This window comes from Eublepharis macularius, chromosome 2 (assembly GCF_028583425.1).
Source record: "Eublepharis macularius isolate TG4126 chromosome 2, MPM_Emac_v1.0, whole genome shotgun sequence".
In the NCBI taxonomy this organism is placed as follows: domain Eukaryota; kingdom Metazoa; phylum Chordata; class Lepidosauria; order Squamata; family Eublepharidae; genus Eublepharis; species Eublepharis macularius.
The window spans coordinates 5,987,060-6,005,315 of NC_072791.1; the positions used below are offsets into that span (position 1 = coordinate 5,987,060).

The 18,256-nt window shown below is 47.6% G+C and overlaps 1 protein-coding gene across 2 annotated transcripts in view; it reads left to right on the plus strand.

Annotated features, from left to right (window-relative positions):
* NIN (ninein) overlaps window positions 1-6,288 on the plus strand; it is a 152,594-nt gene extending 146,306 nt beyond the window's left edge. For both annotated transcript variants that reach the window (XM_054970915.1, XM_054970916.1), the window contains 2 exons: window positions 1,172-1,285; window positions 3,599-6,288. In XM_054970915.1, the coding sequence (XP_054826890.1) occupies window positions 1,172-1,285; window positions 3,599-3,808 (324 nt within the window). In that variant the 3' untranslated portion in view covers window positions 3,809-6,288. The remainder of the gene's footprint in view (window positions 1-1,171; window positions 1,286-3,598) is intronic.
* Window positions 6,289-18,256: the final 11,968 nt, after the last annotated feature.

The following is an 18,256-nucleotide window of genomic DNA, read 5'->3' on the forward strand; positions in this document are numbered from 1 at the left end:
TCCCAGAATAACAACTGATCTCCAGGCTACAGAGAACAGTTCCCCTGGCAAAAGTGGCAGCTTTGTGGAGCAAAGTCTACGGCCTCTCACCCCTGCTGAGTTCCTCTACCCCCCAAATCTCCGGGAGTTTTGCAAACTGGAGTTAAGACGTGACCGTTTGCACCTGTGAACGAACAAAGAGGCAATCTGCACAAAGAGGAAAGGAGCTGTCTGTGGATTATAGGATAAATGGACCCACCTTGGTGCAAGACAGAAAGCAGTTTTTCTTTGGTCTGCTGGACAGGCCCTGCCATGATTAGTTTCAAGACAAGATCTGTGCCTGGTGTCTTCGGAAGTTGTGGTCTGCCCAAGCCGTCGCTTAAACAAACTGCCCCGCTACACAACAGAAACACCTGCCTCCAGAACTTTCCCCGTTCCATCACGTGCCGTAATTAAAATGAGTAGGCGGGGTGCCAGGGCTCATTTCGAGGGGGAACGCACAGGAACAGTTCCGGTAGTTCTCCCAAAAGGTCACATGTCAGGTGGCCCCGCCCACCTGATTTTTGGCCATTTGGGGCCTGCTTCAGCCGGGATCGGAGCCGAAACGGCCCGATTCAGGCCCAAAACAGCCAGGATTGGTCCTGAAACAGCCAGGATCGGGCCTCTGACGGGTGGTGGATCACTCTCCCGCTCAGTAGCAGTCCAATCCTGATCATTTTGGGCCCCTTTTTGCCATTTTGGGCCCAATTTCGGCCCTGAATGGCCAGGATTGGGTCCAAAACAACCAGGATAGGTGATGTCAGGGGGTGGGACATATGCAAATCAGTCATGCTAATGACACACCTCTGGTGCTGCCCAGGGGCGTGGCATATGCAAATGAGTTGTGCTAATGAGTTATGCTAATGAGTTCCTGCAGCTTTTTTTCTACGAAGTGACCCCTGGGGGGTGCCCATTTGAACAGAAAAGCCCACTATGTGCATAGATTTCTGGACGGGGGGTCCTTCAGCTCTGCTTTCAGCATCTTGTCCCTAGAGGAGGTCACTCTGGCCGCATTCTCTGCCCTAAGCAACCTCCCGGCCGCCGCCGTGCTTCTGTCTGACAAAACAGGGACGCTAATGTTGCAAGAAAAGGCCTTCGGGTGCCACAAGGGGCACGCTGGGCCCCGATTCACTGCACTTGCGCTCCCTTTCAGGGCGGACGTGAACAGCTGCTGAAGACCATGGAGAAAAGGATGGTGGACGTCGAGCAGCAGCTACGGCTGGTGAAGAGGCTCCTCCAAGACAAAGTCAATCAGCTGAAAGAGCAGGTAAGCCGCCTTCCCCAGGAAGAAGAAATCCCAAGGGGGTTCCCCGCAGGGCCTGCCAGGCCCCACAGTTGCCCCAGAAGTCTTTGCGTTGCCTCCAAGGACATTTGGCCAAGTGCAACGACCCCAGCGCACTCTGCAATATTGCAAGGGCTCATAGGAGGAACCGCTTGGATTGCACCGTGTGTGTATTGGGGGTGGTAAAATACCTCTTTGCCGACCCCGGGGGGGGGGGTATACTCGGGCTGCCCAAAAGGCTAATGGGATTTTAGGCAAGCTCCAAGAACGTACACAAAATTTTATAAAAGTCTGACTAGTTCAGAGCAGGGTGGAAATAGAACTTCTTGTGTCTTGCCTAAAATCCCAAGAAGTTCTGTTTCCAGTCCGCTCTGCTCTAGTCAGACCTCTAAAGTTTTGCATACGTTCTGGGAGCTAAACAAATTGGAAGAGGGGGAGAGGAGGCCAGCGAAGATAGTTGGTGGATCTGAAAAATATGTATTAAGGAAGATTGAAGAGGAAGGAAACGGAGAAGACTGAAAACAGCCTGGGGCTGGGATGTGAAAGCCAGCTTGGTGTAGTAGTTAAGAGCGCGGGACTCTAATCTGGAGAGCCAGGTTTGATTCCCCACTCTTCCAGTTGAAGCCAGCTGGGTGACCTTGAGTCAGTCACAGCTCTCTCAGAGCTCTCTCAGCCCCACCCACCTCACAGGGTGTTTTGTTGTGGGGATAATAATGACATACTTTGTAAGCCGCTCTGAGTGGGCATTAAGTTGTCCTGAAGGGTGGTATATAAATCTATTATTATTATTAATATTATTAATATTATTATTAATAATATTATTATTATATGCGAAGCGCCATTTCTCCTTCCATATGTCCAGCCTACCAATTAAGATCCTTTTCACAGTCCCTGCTTTCCATGCCTATCTGCAGAAGTGAAACCGGGCATTTGCTTTTGGAACAAGCCTCCCCTTTGAGGCTTCCGTAGTGCCTGCCTTATTGTCTTTTAGACGCCAACCCCAAATATTTTTCTTCTCCTGTGGCTTTGAACTGAAGGACTAACCATCCTTTTAAAAAGGTTTTTGTTACAGGTCACTTTTATGGATACCATTTTGGGCTGGTGAATATTGCTTTTTGCTGTTTTTATTCCCTTGGTGTGCTCTTTTGTGGCTGGTTTTAGCGCTAATTGTTTTTATAGTCTCATTATATGATTTTATGGGTTTTTTCTTTTTTTTTACTTTGAGAGGTGCTTCAAGCAGGTCTTTGGAGACATGGCATATAAATCTCTAAATAAATGCAGAGGGGTTATGTTGTGTTTGTAATGTGCCATCAAGTCATTCTTGTCTTATGGTGACCCTGTGAAAGACCTCCAGAACATCCTATCATTAACAGACTTGCTCAGATCCTGCAAATTGGAAGAGGTAGCTTTTTTATTGAGTCAAGCCATCCCGTTTTAGGTCTTCCTTTTTTCCTACTGTCTTTTACTTTTCCTAGCATTGCTGACTTTTCCAGAGAATCTTGTCTTCTCCTGATGTGACCAAAGTATTATAGCCTCAGTTTCATCTTTTTAGCTTCTAGGGAGGATTGATTTGATCTAGTTCTCACTTATATGTGTTTTGGGCCATTGTAAAACTCTCTTTGAGCACCACATTTCAAATAAATCAATTTTCTTCCTGTCAGCTTTCTTCGCTGTCCAGCTTTCCCATCCATACATAGTCATCGGTCTCTGCTGTTCCGTGGGCTTATACTTGTGTGTGTGTGTGTGTGTGTGTGTACATGCACGTGCGCATGCGCACCGAGTCGCAGCCAACTTACGGCTACCTCTCGTGAGGTTTTCAAGGCTTGAGACATTCAGAGGTTTGCCAGTGCCTACCTCTGTGTAGCGATTCTCGTCTCCCTTGGTGTTCTCTTATCCAGGCACTAACCAGGGCTCAGCTTCCGAGATCCGATGAGATTGGGCTCACCTGTGCAATCCATGTCAGGGCAGAAGGTAAATTTCAGCTGAACATGAGCAGAAACTACTTAAGCGTAAGAGCAGTTTGACGAGAGAACCAATCAGCCGAGGTGGGCAGGGGGCCTCTCCCTCTTTGCCGGTGTTCAAGCAGAGGCAGGAGAGCGATCTGTCAGGGATGTTCTAAGCTTGGGAATTCCTGCACTGAACAGGGAGTCGGGCTACATGGTTCCTAAGTCCCCTTCCATCTCTTGGACTTCCTGAGCAAAGCTACAGTTCTCACAGAGAATGCGTGCAACGCAGCTAGCAGAAAGGGCTCGCTGCACGCCCTGTCCGGGGAATCCACCTTTCCTTCCTGTCTTTCAGCTTGTGAAGAACACAAAAGCAGACGAAATGGTCAAGGACCTGTACGTGGAGAACGCGCAGCTGCTGAAAGCTCTGGAGATGACGGAGCAGAGGCAGAAGACGGTCGAGAAGAAGAACTACTTGCTGGAGGAAAAGATCGCCAATCTCAGCAGGATCGTCAAGAGCCTGACCTCGCCGGCCTTGGGCTCCGCCGCGCAGTTGGGCTCTTAGCGAAGCCATCGGGGCCTGCCTTTGTGCGCCTTCCTGCACTTTAGCCCAAAGTGACCATTTCTGCTGTCTTCTTGGGGACGGCTGAGCTCAGGGCTGTTCACTCCAAAGAAAGCTCAGGTCAGCAGTCAGGCACACGCACATGGGTCCAGCCCTGTGTTTCTCAAGCCTTAATATACTCCCCCTACTCGGATTCATGGGGGAATTGAGGTCGGAGTCCAAAGCGGTGTGGCCAGATTCAGAGATTGCCTAAACCAAGTGAAGGTTGGGCTCAGAGGCCTCGAGGAGAACCACCGTACCAATGTTTCACTTTATCGGGTCCCTTCTCCTCCCTATTTCCTGATCTTCTTTGCATCACAGAAGGCTTGTTTGAGAAGATGGGTCTTTAGCGCTCTGAACTCGGTGGCTGGTAGTCTTTCTACACAAGTGTAGGGAGACGCAACGTTAACCAAGAAGGATAGTTTAAAAAGACAGAGCAGGCAGAGATCGCTCCTCAGAGAGTTTGTTAATTTCATCTTCACCGTCTTGAAGGCTCTGTCAGTTTCACCTCACCAGTCTAAAACTGTGTGGGGTTTCAACCAGAGGGCAGCGAGGATTGGAAATGGGCTGGAACCTCCTTCCAGAGCCGGGCTTGGACCTGGAGAGGTTCTAATGGGCTGAAATTTCCCTTCTGGCATTTTACAGCCTCTTCACACAGCTCCAGTGTATAGCAAAGCCTTTGCCCTGCTGCCGGCTCTGTCTTCTTAAACTACCCTTCCCGGTTACCATTGCATCTCCCGACACGTGTTCTTCACCTGTCAGATGTCTCGTGTAGAGAGACTCTGTGAAAGCGTGAGAAATGGGAGAGGGTTGTACAATGGGGGACCTCCTCCTCAAAAGGCCTCATCCCCAGCACAAAGTCTCTGTAGGACGGTAGGACCACTTTGGTCACTTTGCTCTGGGACTCGGGACAATCAGAGCGGCATTGTTTCTGATTTTACAGTTCAGGCAGCACTGGATGAAACACAAGGAGGAGGAGGGAGAGAAAAAAATAACCAGGTGAATAATAGAAGGCAGGTCCTCAGACCTTCGACACCCCACAGATATGTCTAGGGATGTGCACTTCGGGTTTCTGGTTTGGGTTTTTAACCCAAATCGGGCCCAATTTGGAAAGATTCGGGATTCCCGAATTGGACCCAGCATTGCTGACCAATTCGGGAATCCCGAAGCAAAGCTTTCCAAACCTGAATTTTGGGGGGGTGCACACCCCTAGTTACGTCTTTTCCCAAGACGTCCCTCCCCCCAACTAAGAGAGGTATATGCTTGGGGATAGGGTTGCCAGCCTCTAGGCGGGGCCTGGAGTTCTCCCAGAATTACAACTGACCTTCAGACTACAGAACTCAGTTTCCCTGGAGAAAATGGCAGCTTTGGAGAGAGGACTCTGTGGCATTATACCCTGCTGAAGTTCCTCCCCTTCTCAAACCTTGCCCTCCCCGGGTTTCACCCCCAATTCTCCAGGAATTTCCCATCCCAGAGCTGGCAACCCTAGCTGGAGGGGGCGTGTCACACAACCAAGAGGCAGCAGAGTACAGGCCCAACATTTGTTTGGCTGTGATAAAGCTAGTTTCCAGCTTTCCAAACAGTCTTTGTCTTTGGCCCAGGGGTAGTGCATACACTTTGCATGCAAAAGGTCTTGGGTTCCAGCCCCAGCCTATCAAAGGTCTCAAGGAGCAGGCTTTGGGGGAAACTTTCTTAGCTTCCTGCCTAGAGAGTCACTGCCAATTAGAGCAGGCCTTATTGAACTGGATGGACCAATGGGCTGGCTCGGTCTAAAGCATCCTCAGGGGCTCATCTCGGGTCCCTTTACGAATATGAGGCCCTTGTAGGTTTTTCTAGCATTTCAAGAGGGCTGAACTTTGTATTTATTTGTTTTCTTTTTTAAAAAAATTGTATTTTCTAAACAACAAAGGGGATACAAAAAACAGGAATACCCGTGACACTAAGAGAAGATTGAGTAACCCATTACACAAATGATCTAGAGCACAATCACCATACATCGTTTGAATATCATGTTCAAGCCCACAACAGCCATTCTCAGAGACATTTCCTCTCTCTTCCACTATGTCTTGCTATTAAGTATTTATTTGTTTTCAAATGGGTACTAGAACTCTCAGGAATCCGAATCCACTAAACATCCTTTCAAAGAAAATAAACAGCCCTGTCTCAGAAAAGGTCTTCTCGTTCAAACCAGAAATGGCCATTATTGATGTCTGTTCTCCAGATCACTGGATCAGTTTGCCTAACTTTCCAATAGCTATTTTTTTAAAAAAAAAATCATTTCTGCCATAACCATTTATTCAACGTGAGTTAACTTTTTCTGGTGCCTTCGGTATTTTAATATATGCATTCTTTCTTCTCCGTGAACTCAGTCTATTGCACTGAAGGGGTGTAAAGTTTCCACCTATATGTCTGAAGGTTGCAGTCCGCCAGACTATAGATTAAAGAATTCTAGCTCCTCTTTGGGTCTTATTAACTCTAGCATGGTACATCTTGGGGGGGAGGGCAGCAGGGGGGTCTGAGGGAGAGGGAAGACAGAATCAGTTGCTACTAGACGTAGGCACAAATCAAAATACGAACCAAAGTTTGTCACAAACCGGGCCTTTTTTTAGTTCGCAAACTGGCAGTTCGTCGGAGGGCATTTCTGACAAACCGTGATGTTTGTTTCGTTTTTCAGTTCATCACTGCAGACAGCCTGACACCGATCAATCAGTTTCCTAGGCAACAGGGGGGGTGGGCTTACTGCAGACCTTCTGCTGCCCCAGAGGTGACGTATTCACAAACGAAACAAACCAATTCGTGAACCAGGCAATTTTATGCCTGTTCGTGGTTCGTGAAATCCGACGAACCACCATTTTCCTGGTTTGTGCCCATCTCTAGTTGCTACAGTTCTGTGCTGTAGGAACCACCTCATCTTATGGGTAACTTTGTGATACAAAATAAATGGGGCTTTCTTACAAATCTGCTCAGCAAACAGATTTTGAGATTAATCAAAAAGAGTCCAGTAGCACCTTTAAGACTAACCAATTTTATTGTAGCATAAGCTTTCGAGAATCAAGTTCTCTTTGTCAGATGCATCTGATGAGGAGAGCTGTAGTTATCGAAGGCTTATACTACATTGGAATTGGATGGTCTGGTTGTTTTGCTGCTACAAACCAACACGACAAACCCCTTTGAAGCCTCACACAAGCCAATTAATCTCCACTCCAAAAGGAGATGTTTACATTTACTAGCAAAGGAATGTTTTGGTTGCACCCTCCCTCTCCCCCCCTAACTGCATCTTCTCTCTCCTCCCCCCTCCTCTTCTATATTTGACCAGTTTCTGTACCATGCGTCTGACGAAGAGAACTTGATTCTCGAAAGCTTATGCTACAATAAAATTGGTTAGTCTTAAAGATGCTACTGGACTCTTTTTGATTTTGCTACTACAGACTAACACGGCTAACTCCTCTAGATTTTGAGATTGCAACTCCAGAGAACTATTGCTGATCAGTCAAGCAGCTCTCAGCCCAGTGGGTCATGGGTTCGACTCAGCATAAAACAGCCCCTGTTATGTCCGTTTGTGGACTGTGGATTCTCTAGACCCACAAGTCATCTTCACAGAGTGATCGTGCATCAGAGGTTCCTAATTATGCTGCCCAGGTGATTCCCTGTATTTTATTTTTTTAATTTCTTTATTTCATTTTTATTCATTTAAAACCTCTTTGAGCCACCTTTCCACCCACCTCAGGCCCCCCAGGGCAGCAACCAATCGAGAACATTCAAACAAGCTTTAAAATACATATATATCTATTACACAAAAACACATTAACACATAGACGTAAAAACAGGGAGGGGTCAGTGAGGAAACGTCAAGCGAAACAAAAAAAGGCCCCACCGATTGGCAGAAGACAAGGGGGACAGACACATCTCCCTAGGGAGGGAGTTCCATAGTTTTGGCACCATGATAAGAACGCCCTTCCTCAGGTTACCACCGGTTCAGCCTGAAATGCCAGGGACGCCCGAAGCAGGGCCTCTGAAGACAACAGTGGTCAGGTAAGCTCACCTTGTACCTTCCTATTTTGAGACGTGAACCCGTGCAGTGCTTTGGGAGCCCGGAGAGAATCCGGTGCCCCCCCCCCCCGGCTCATTGCTGTGATTTCCGGGTTCCTGCTCAAAACTACACTGAAGGACAGCCTGTTGACTGGGACTCTGTGGAGGCTCAACAAAGTCCTAGCCTGTGCTTCTTTTGAAAGCCCTGTGGTTTTCTTTCAAGATGTGCTGGGATTAATTTAGAAGAGGAATGTGGATTATGGTATCTCTGGTGAGCCAGATTTGAATGGTTACTTTAGCTGCGTTGGCTGTCTTGTTACCTTGGGAGAGAGAATTTTCTAGAAGATGTTTCTGGGGACAGATTCTGCAGACATTCAGTCCTCAATTCACACCTGCCTTCTGTTCTACAGATTCTTGAATAATCCTTTTCCAGCGGCAAATCTGGGCCCTTCATCAACCCAGTGAGTAACGCTTAACCAGTAAGAAAACACAGATTCAGTGGAGTAACTGAGACAGATTAAGGCACAACACTCAAGATAATGAAGACATATTAGTGAAATGATGAATAGCGACCCAAAGTAAATTAAAGGACATTCGAGGACAGTGCAGAAATCTTAAAGCTACATAGCAAACTGTTACTTAACTGTAAAATTAGCTCTACGCTGGCAACCTTCTGCACTCCTTATCACCTTCAGCCCATAAAATTAACACTTAAGTTATGTAATCATACGCAGAGTTAATCTAGTGTAAGTGAATGGAGGAATGGAGTGCTTAGAAAGAGACTGCAAATTAAGGCCTCCAAGGGGAAAAAGCGGCACCTACAATCAGAGAATGCTTAGCACAGGGAGATGAATAAAGAGACACAACTGGAAGCGTATGAATCATTCTTAATTGCAAGTTAGACGCAGAGAGGCACACCCGCAATGGAGCACAATTCACTCTGCCGAGGGTTTCCTGGAATGCAGAGGAGAGGAAACTAGCCAGAACCTGGAGAAGTTTTCTTCTGCAGAACTACCTGCCCCTCCGGAAGGTACAGTCTGACCTCGTTGTCAACCCCAGGACAAAAAGAATAGGGAGAGAAAGTGGCTTCTCTGCTGGGCCATATTATGAGGTTTAGATTTGGGTGCTGGCCCCAACAATTCCTTTCTCTCTCTTTTAGTGATCCCCCCTATGAATACCAGCTGCTGATTGGGAGACAGAAGGCATCTCTTCAAGGAAGACATTTTAGCATCCAGGCTCTCTTACTATTGTCTAGCTGGACCGAATATTCCGCAACTTAACTCTGAAGGCCATAGAGCTGCAGGACAGTTGTGCCTGATGGCTCTTGGTGGTAATCCCAGCTCCTTGGGAGCCTGAGACAGGCTGAAAGGGGTGTGTGTGATTTTTGTCAACCTCTGTCTCCTTCCATGAGCAGTATTTGAGAGAGGGAATTTGGGGCTGCAGGAGAAGTATGAGGCAAGAAGGTGGTGTTCCACTGATGGAAATCCTTTCTGTCCAGAGAAATTACCCCTGCATCTAAGCGTAAGTCTTCCTGTAGGCAATAGTCCTTAACCAATGGGGTGGCAAGCACCCTAAGCGCCAATTATTCTCTGGTCAGGGAACCCAGTTAACAGTTCTATTCCCATTTATATTTAAACCCAGACAAGTAGAAAGAGCGAAAGTACAACAAATGCAAAAAGTTCTGGTTTGCTCTCTGATTCTCTCTCTTTAAACCCAGATAGTGGACTGACAACAAACAGATATGTTGGCAGCACTCTAGCTGTATTCCTCTTTTCTCTTTGCACACAGCGATGTGAAATTACAAAAAAAAAATGGCCATAGAATGCCACTCCGGTTCGCTTCCGCTTGTCTCTTTATAAAAGCAGATAAAATAAAATGACAACAAATGGCCACAAGGTGGCATTCTGCTTCTCTCCCCTTTATCTCTTTAAAGGCCGATAAAGTGAAATTACAAAAAAATAGCTGCAAGGTAGTACTCTTATTTTTCTCTTTCCCTTTTTTCTTTTTAAGCACAGATACGATGAAATTACAACAAATGGCCAGAAGGTGGCACTCCCCTTTCCCCTTTAAAATACTGATAAGGTGAAATTACGAAAAATAGCCACAGGGTGGCACTCTGGTTCTATTTTCCCTTAGTGCTAATGCAGGTAAAGTGAATTACAACAAATGACCACAAGGTGGTGCTCTGGTTCTTTCCCCCCCCCTCTTTAAACCCAGATATGGCAAAATTTTCTCTGACTGGGATAGCTCAGGTGAGCCCGATCTCCTCAGATCTCGGAAGCTTAAGCAGGGTCAGCCTTGGTTAGAGATTGGATGGAAGACCTCCAGTGAAGACCAGGGGTGCAGAGGCAGGCAATGGCAAACCACCTCTGTTATAGTCTCCTGCCTTAAAAACCCTGCCAGGGGTAGCCATAAGTCATCTGTGACTTGAACGCAATCTCCACTATAAATTATAACAAATGGCCAGAAGGTGGCGCCCTGGTTCCAGTCTCTTTTTCTCTTAAAATGCTGACAAACTAATATTAAGGCAAATAGCCACAGGGTGGCACTCTGGTTCTATTTCCCTAGTTCTAATTCTCTTAAACCCCGTTTAAAAAGAATTTTCTTTTTCCCTTTTGCTCTTTAAACCCAGATACGGTGAAATTACAATAAACGGCCACAAGGTGGCACCTTGGCTCCAGTCCCCGTTACTCTTAAAATGCCGATAAAGGAATATTATAACAAATGGCCACCAGGGAGGGAAGAACCGTTGGAAGGGAGGAGGTTAAATCATGGGAGGTCTGCATGGATTAAAAACCCTGCCAGCGGCTTAATCCGCCTCCTCGAAGGCTTCCAGGGCCCCCTCAGGGCTCTTCTCCATACCGGAGTCCCACAATGGTCAAAGGCTAGCAAGAAGACCAAAGGCTTTGCTCGCTCGAGGCATTATGATGGTATGAAGTGAAATGTCATCCCCTAATAATGGCTTGCAAATCAAAACATATGGAAGTGACAGTTAACATTTAAATAAACATAAATAAACAGTTAAAATTTAAATAATTTAAAAGCTGGCAACTCTGCCCGCCCCAGGGGACGGCTGCAGCTTTTGCAATGGCACATTGCAATACCCAGCCTGGCAGTGCCACTCTCCCGTAGGGCCCAAGTGAAGGAGCTTTCCTAGTGTGGATTTCCAGCTGCCCCCTTCAAAAAACTGCACTCCAGAATGTGAGTCCCGGGGCAACTGAGAGACCAACTAGATGTCCAGGCTACGAGCTTTCGAGAGTCACAGCTCTCTTCTTCGGATACTCTGAGTCTTCACCCAGAGACACTCCGTTTTCCAGCTTGGAGGGTTTTTCTCTTTCTCTTTCATCACCACGGCCACAAACTGGTCTTTTAGGAGGACCAGTGCTTCTAGCTTCCCTACCCACACTGCTGTTCTAAGGCTCCATTTAGTGCCTGCATCTCCCACTACCTGGTGACTGGTTACAAGAGGGATTGGTTACAGCACTTGCATACTCCTAGGGAATTAGTAATTTAACAACTGACTGCTTTCCTTCCCCTGACGTCTGTTTTGAAAAGGGTGCTCAAACGGTGAAAGGCTATGTGGTACAGAGAATGACTACCAGCATTCGAAACAGTTAATGTAAAAACATAGAGCTGGAAGTGACCCCAAGGGGCATCTAGACCAGCCACCTGCATAATGCATGAAATTCACAGCTCTCTCACCCATCTCCTCTCCCAATGACCCCCTGCTCTGTGCCCAGAGAAGAATTCATTAAAGAAGTTGTTAAAAGTAAAAAGGCCACATACAGCCCACAGCGGCCCACAGCTGCTGAGCTCAAGAGATGCTTCAACCTCAGCCTCCCGAGAAGCTGGGCCCACAGGTGGGGGCTATGCTGCCTCTCCACTCTATGACTGCTGCAGACCCATTTATCTATGGGTGGTACTGGAGGACGTGGCTTCTTTTATTGAGTCAAGACATCTCGTTTTAGGTCTTCCTCTTTTCCTACTGCCTTCTACTTTTCCTACAAATAACCACAGGGTGGCACTCTGGTTCCATTTCCCTTATTGCTTTAACCCGACAGACTAACAGGGCTACCCATCTTGATCTTTAAGCCCAGATAAGGCGCAGGGAGACTGCAGAGAGGAAATGAGAAGGAGATTGGGACTTGGAAGAGCAGCTTTGAGGGAGCTAGAGAAGATCCTTAAAGATAAAGATGTCTCTCTGGGAACCAAGATCAAGATAACCCGAACTATGGTATTCCCCATTGCCATGTATGGATGTGAAAGCTGAACAGGGAAGAAAGCTGAAAGGAATAAAACTGATTCATTTGAAATGTGGTGCTGGAGGAGAGTTTTGCAGATAACATGGACAGCCAAAAAGACAAATAAATGAGTACTAGATCAAATCAAGCCCGAATCCTCCCTAGAATCTAAAGTGACAAAACTGAGGCTATCGTACTTTGGTCACATCATGAGAAGACAAGATTCTCTGGAAAAGAGGAAGACCTAAAATGAGATGGCTTGACTCAATAAAAGAAGCCACGTCCTCCAGTTTGCAGGATTTGAGCAAGTCTGTTAATGATAGGACGTTTTGGAGTTCTTTCATTCATAAGGTCGCCATAGGTCGAAAGCGACTTGATGCCGCATAATAAACGGTGAAATTACAACGAACGGCCACCAGGTGGCACCCTGGTTCTAGAATCTAGCCCCCTTTTAACATGCAGATCAAAGCACTTTGCAATAAATGGACACAGGGTTAAACCAGGCGGGGAAGGCGCTAGGAAGGGATGAGCAAAACCTCGCCAGGAGGTTAAGTCATGGGAGGTCCACCTGGATTACAAGCCCTGCTGGCGGCTTATTCGGCCTCCCCGAAGGCTTTCACTGCTCCACGGTCCCTTCAGGACTCTTCCCCACCCACTCTGGAGACCCGCAAGGGTCGAGGGCTGCTCATCTGGCAAGAAGGACCTCGAGGCATCATGATGGCATGAAGTTGCATGTCAGCCCCTAATAATGGCTTGCAGATCAAACCATATGGAAGTGGCAGCTAGCTGCATGAGTTTAAAAGCTGGCAACTCTGACACCCCCCCCCCGGACGGCTGCAGTGTTTGCAATGCCACATTGCAATGCCCAGCCTGGCAGTGCCACTCTCCTGTAGGGCCCACGTGGAGGAGCTTTCCTAATTTGGAGTTTCAGCTGCCCCCCCCCCAAACTGCACTCCCAGAATTTGAGGCCAGCGGCAGCGGAGAGACCAACTAGATTTCCAGGGTTTGAGCTTACGAGAATCACAGCTCTCTTCTTCAGATACAGGGTCTGTCACGCTCTCAGCCTACCTCACAGGGTGATTGTTGGGATAAAAGAAGGGAGGGGAGTTCCACATATTCTGCCCTGAGCTCTTTACAGTTTTACAAAGGGCTGAATCTCTTTCTATCTGGCTGCAGCCAAAGGCACAGGAACTGTGTTGGGAAAGGAAGCTGGCCGTGCGCTGGAGCAATTCCCGTCTCCGCCTCTGATATTTATCATCCCTTGCCAACTTTTCCCTTCCCTTTAGCATTCTCTTAGCCATAGGTGTGTAGATGAAACGAATCCTTTCTTGCCTCGGCTTTCTTCTCTTTCCAGCTCTTCACAGAATATGGGCGGCTGGCCATGGAGGAAACCTTCTTGAAGCCCTTCCAGGTGAGAGGGTGCTGGGGGGCCTCCCCACTCCGTCCCCTCAGACACGCACTGCTCCTCTGTGGGGAGCACAGCCCATCCTGAAGACCTGCTGGGGTAGAGCAGCTTGGGCAGCTTCTCTGTTCTCCATGCTCCAGACCAGAGCAAGAAGCGCCAGTTCTCGTCGCGCATTAGTGGGCTGTGTGGTGGAGGAGGTAGAACCACCCGGTGGGAAGCACTCACAGGTAGTGGGCGCATGTGCGTGGAGGGTACGATGTCACGAATGGGGGAAGTGGGGTGTGCGCTTCCTGAAGGCCCCTTCGCCTGACAGATTGGCCCCGGTCCCTTGTGGCTTCTGGGATGCACGTGGGATAACAAAGGGCTTCATGAAATACCTGCGGAGGCTTCTCGCGTCGTGTGAAACGGGGAGCGATTTTTAAAGGACACTTTGATCAAAACCACGTGGCCTTCGTGGTGGGCTGTGCTCCGGTCCGGCCTGTTATGACTGCACTTCCACATTTGGGGTGCAGCCGGGGAGCTTCTGTGCTGAGAAAAATGGTTTCCACACCCCACAAGGAGGCTCTCTCGGTTATAGACAAAAACCAACGAAAGGAGAAAACTCCACCGAGAAAACTCTACCGAGAAGAAAACAAAAACCTTTCTTCTTGGTGGAGCTTTCTCCTTTAGTTGGTTTTGGAGAAAAATGGTTTGGCATGCCACCCTTTGGCACACATGTTGGGGATTGTTTACCCCAGCATAAGCATGAAGGGGACTTGGCCTGAATCAGACCACTGGCCTATTTAGTCGGCAGCTGCCTACTTTTGCTGGCCGCAGCTCTGAAGGTCTCCCACACACCTGCTGCCCAAGATCCTTCCAGTTAAAGATGCCAGGAATTGTACACAGGCCACACACTTTGTCATTAAGCTATCATCTCATCCCCTCATCGCGCAAGGGAGTAGAACTCACAACCCCAGTGTCCCTCTGCATGTAAAAAAAAAATTGTTTTTGCAACCACCTTCCCTGCAGAACACAAATGAGGTAAGGCAGTTTATTGTTGTGTAGAAACATTTTTGCTTCTGTTGCTGTGTATGTGTGTGTGCATGTGCCAGAACCTGGCAGGATGTGGTTTCTGTGCCAGCAGCTGCTGCCACCTTTCTTGGAGAGGAGAGCTGGGTTGCGTGTGCTCAGCTGAGGTTTGGAGCAGCCTGCTTCAGAGAGGAAGCGTGGCTCAGTGGTAGAACATTTGCTCGGCATGCAGACGGTCCCAAGTTCAATCCCTGGCACCTCCAGTTAAAATTATTAAGTAGGAGGTGATGGGAAAGAGATGTGCTGAGACCTGCTGCCAGTCTGAATAGACGATACTGACCTTAATGGATGGAGGGTGCAACTCCGGTCTATTTTGCACAGGGATTTTTCATCAGTTCTGGCCCCATACTGCGTCGATTTCTCTCCGGAGTTCTGCACGCACAGTCAAAATACGCTGATTCCGTCTCCAGACTCTTTTCATCCGCACGGAGAAAGGCTGCATCTGCTGCAGAATCCATCTTTTCCCAGCTTTTCTCCCTGCGCACATACCTTGATTTCCCCCCCCCAGCTAAGTCAACCTGGTGCTTTTTTGAAGTGCGGAAGGCTTCCTTTGGTGTGAAGCCTGGCCCTGCCTTTCGCCCTCCCTTTTATTCCCCTGCATCCTGATTGGTCGAACAGAGTTTTTTTCCTGATTTTTTAAAAAAATTATCAACAACCTTGCACCTTTGGTGCCATTTTTAAAAAGACCAAAAAAAAAACCCCTTGTAAATTTCAACAGCGCTCAACGGAGGAAAATGACGAGTCCTTCAAGCTGCAGCAGAGTTGGGGCATTTTTCTAGTGCAGAAATAAAAAACAGGCGCCATTTTGATTCGATTCCTTCAAAGTGTAGAATCAAAGAATCGAAGCAGTACGGAGCCAGAACCGATGAGTACAGATCCGATTCTCATGGGTTCAATACACAGAAAACCCAATTAAATTTCACGATGTGGAAGAGGACTCCGCATAAGGCAACTTCATGTGGCCATGTGTCTTGGACAGGCCCTGTGCTGTGCAGGACGGTGCTAGAGAAGAGGAATGCAGCCTAAAGTGTTCGGCTGGAAACTCAAAATGGTAAACTCAGACTAGGAGATGGTTTCAGTGCCTCACACCCTGGAAGGCCACCTAAGAGAGTCTTATAGACGACATGCTCACCTTTCTCGCTCCGCCAGCTCCTTTGGGTTCCATTGTTTGGCCTGTCTTGAAATGCATCGTTCCTATGAGTGGGACCCGCCGGCCACACTTTCAGGGTGAGGGGAATCGTGGTGCAGGCGAACCCACGTCAGCCTGCCAGACTTTAGCATAGGTTTGTGGGCTCATGCTCCCAAGAATTTATGAACAGCTCAGGGGCTGAAGGCCAAGAGCAGTAGAGTGGGGGAGAGAGCCCCTTTTGTGGGCTCAGAGGTTGGCTCTTTCTGCCAATAAATACGCTGCAGGAAGAATGAGGGGGAGATACTTGAGTTCACCTGTGGACCTTTGGGAGAGGTTATGAAGGGCCGATTCCACACAGCTTACCTGAAGCTGGGACGTTGTGGAACATGCCGGCAAAAACACAAAAGATCGTGTTTTCTCGTGTGAGTTTTGCGTGGCATCGCGCAAAACTCGCGCGAGAAAATGCGATCTTTCGCATTTTTGCCAGCATGTTCCACAACGTCCCGCAACGTTCCGGCTTCAGGTAAGCTGTGCGGAATCGGCCAAGGTGTGCTGCAGGCAGTAGTTGAAGCATTGTTAGAAATAGCCCCTTCTCTGCAACAGGCACAAAAGATCAGTTCCTTAAGAGTTGAAATCCAGAATTCTGTGCATGATAATTGGTATCATCTGTATATGAAGAGTTACAGGATTGTGGCCTTTTGTGCAAATGAACTCCATGGGAAATTGCCTCTGGGGAAGCCTGGATCATACGAGGTGAGCTAGGTGGGTGTCCCAGGAATCAAGCTTTTGGGCTGAACTTATGGAAGTTGTCTTTTTTCCTTATGTCTCACCCCACAGCACCTTGTGGATTTAAATGCAGGCCTCTGACAGAAGAGGAAGGGGGATGGATGGACGAGGGACGCGGGTTGCGATTGGGCAGTGGCTGCGCCCAAGGAGGGGATCCAACTGCCATTTTCAGTCAGAGTGGATCTGAGGGGAAGGGATCCATTCTGGCTGGTTGAGGCAAACGGTGTGTGAGCCTGGGTCAGGTGTATCTCAGAAAGAGGTTATTCTATCTAGGTCGGGCAAGCTGTGTAGGAAATCCAGAGTGAAGCTATGTCTGTGTGGATGAGAGGAGTTGTAATTCTGTTGTGAAGATCGGTGTGAAAAATTAGCCTTTGTGACTGGGTCTGAGAATATATAACTATTTTTGAAACCGCTGAGTTTAACAACTATTCTGAAAGCAATACGTTTAGCAAAACTCTGCAACCGTCATGCTTGTGTACTTATAAAAATATAAATTCCACTTTTGGTTAAGCAAAAAAAGATCCGTTTTTTTCCCTCACGGCCACACCTATACGTTGACCGTTCCTGTCATACTAATACTAGTTAAACGGAAGCGATCTAAGGTGAAAGTCTTTGGCGGCAGTGAAAACCTTTTGGAAATACTAAGGGAATCAAGGAGGCAGCAAAATATATGTTATGCACAGGTGGTGTTAAAGGTGGGATTCAAACCCCCCAAAGGAAAGTGTTCTCAAGGTATAAAGCCTAGGTAAAGTTAAGAACAACTGAAGCTCTGTGTGTATGGAGAAAAAAAGGAATACTGTTGTAACCAGAGCCCTCCTGTGGTAAAAATTTAAGGCAACGTAAGGAGAACGGACCTTTGGACACTTACCGTGAAGGGTCCTTCTCCTCTGAGGAAAGGAGGACATCTTGGGTGATTCCCACCATCCAATCAGGGAGGCAGGAACTAATTTTCTTCCTTTTCCTGTCTGGTGTGTGGAACACCCTCTCTTCAGTTCAGGTGACTCCACAAAGCAGTAACATTCAATTTATCATTCAGCAACTGTCAATACTGAGAGAAAAAACACTTGTTGCATTAACATGCACTGTAAATAAAGCATAACCCGGAGGAGGTAGAAGAATGAGGCAGCAGGGTAGAGAAGGACGGAGACCCGGGGAGGGCAAGATGTCCTCCTTTCCTCAGAGGAGAAGGACCCTTCACAGTAAGTGTCCAAAGGTCCGTTCTCCCTCTGAGGCGGAGGACATCTTGGGTGCTCCCAAAGCAGTTTCCAGTTTCTGGGTGGGATGTGGTCTTCGTTCACGATCATGCACCGCAGTACTTTTCTACTACAGTCAGTGTCCGCTGAATCATATAGATTTGATTTGTAGCATCTTAATAAGGTCAAGACTGACAACCTTGCAGCCTTCTTCTACAGAAGTGTTCCTGTGTAATGCTGCACTAGTAGTAGCATCCCTCAAAGAGTGAGCTGGCATTCCACAAGGAACCTGTACGAAGAGAGTTTTTAGGAGTTTCGATAGTGTATGTTTTGCTGTTGGCACCTACCACTGCTGAAGAGTTTCTTCCCCAAATTGAGGGGAGATATATTTAAGAACAGTAACACTGACTTTCTAATTTGCACTATTCGGAGCAGATAAGCCTTGAGCCTCCTTCTGACATCTAGGTTGTGTCAGAGCCTCTCCCTCGTCTATTTAGGGTACAGGTAGAAATATGGTAACCTTTTGCAAACTAAGCAGTTTGGAGTATGCTTTTGGAAGAC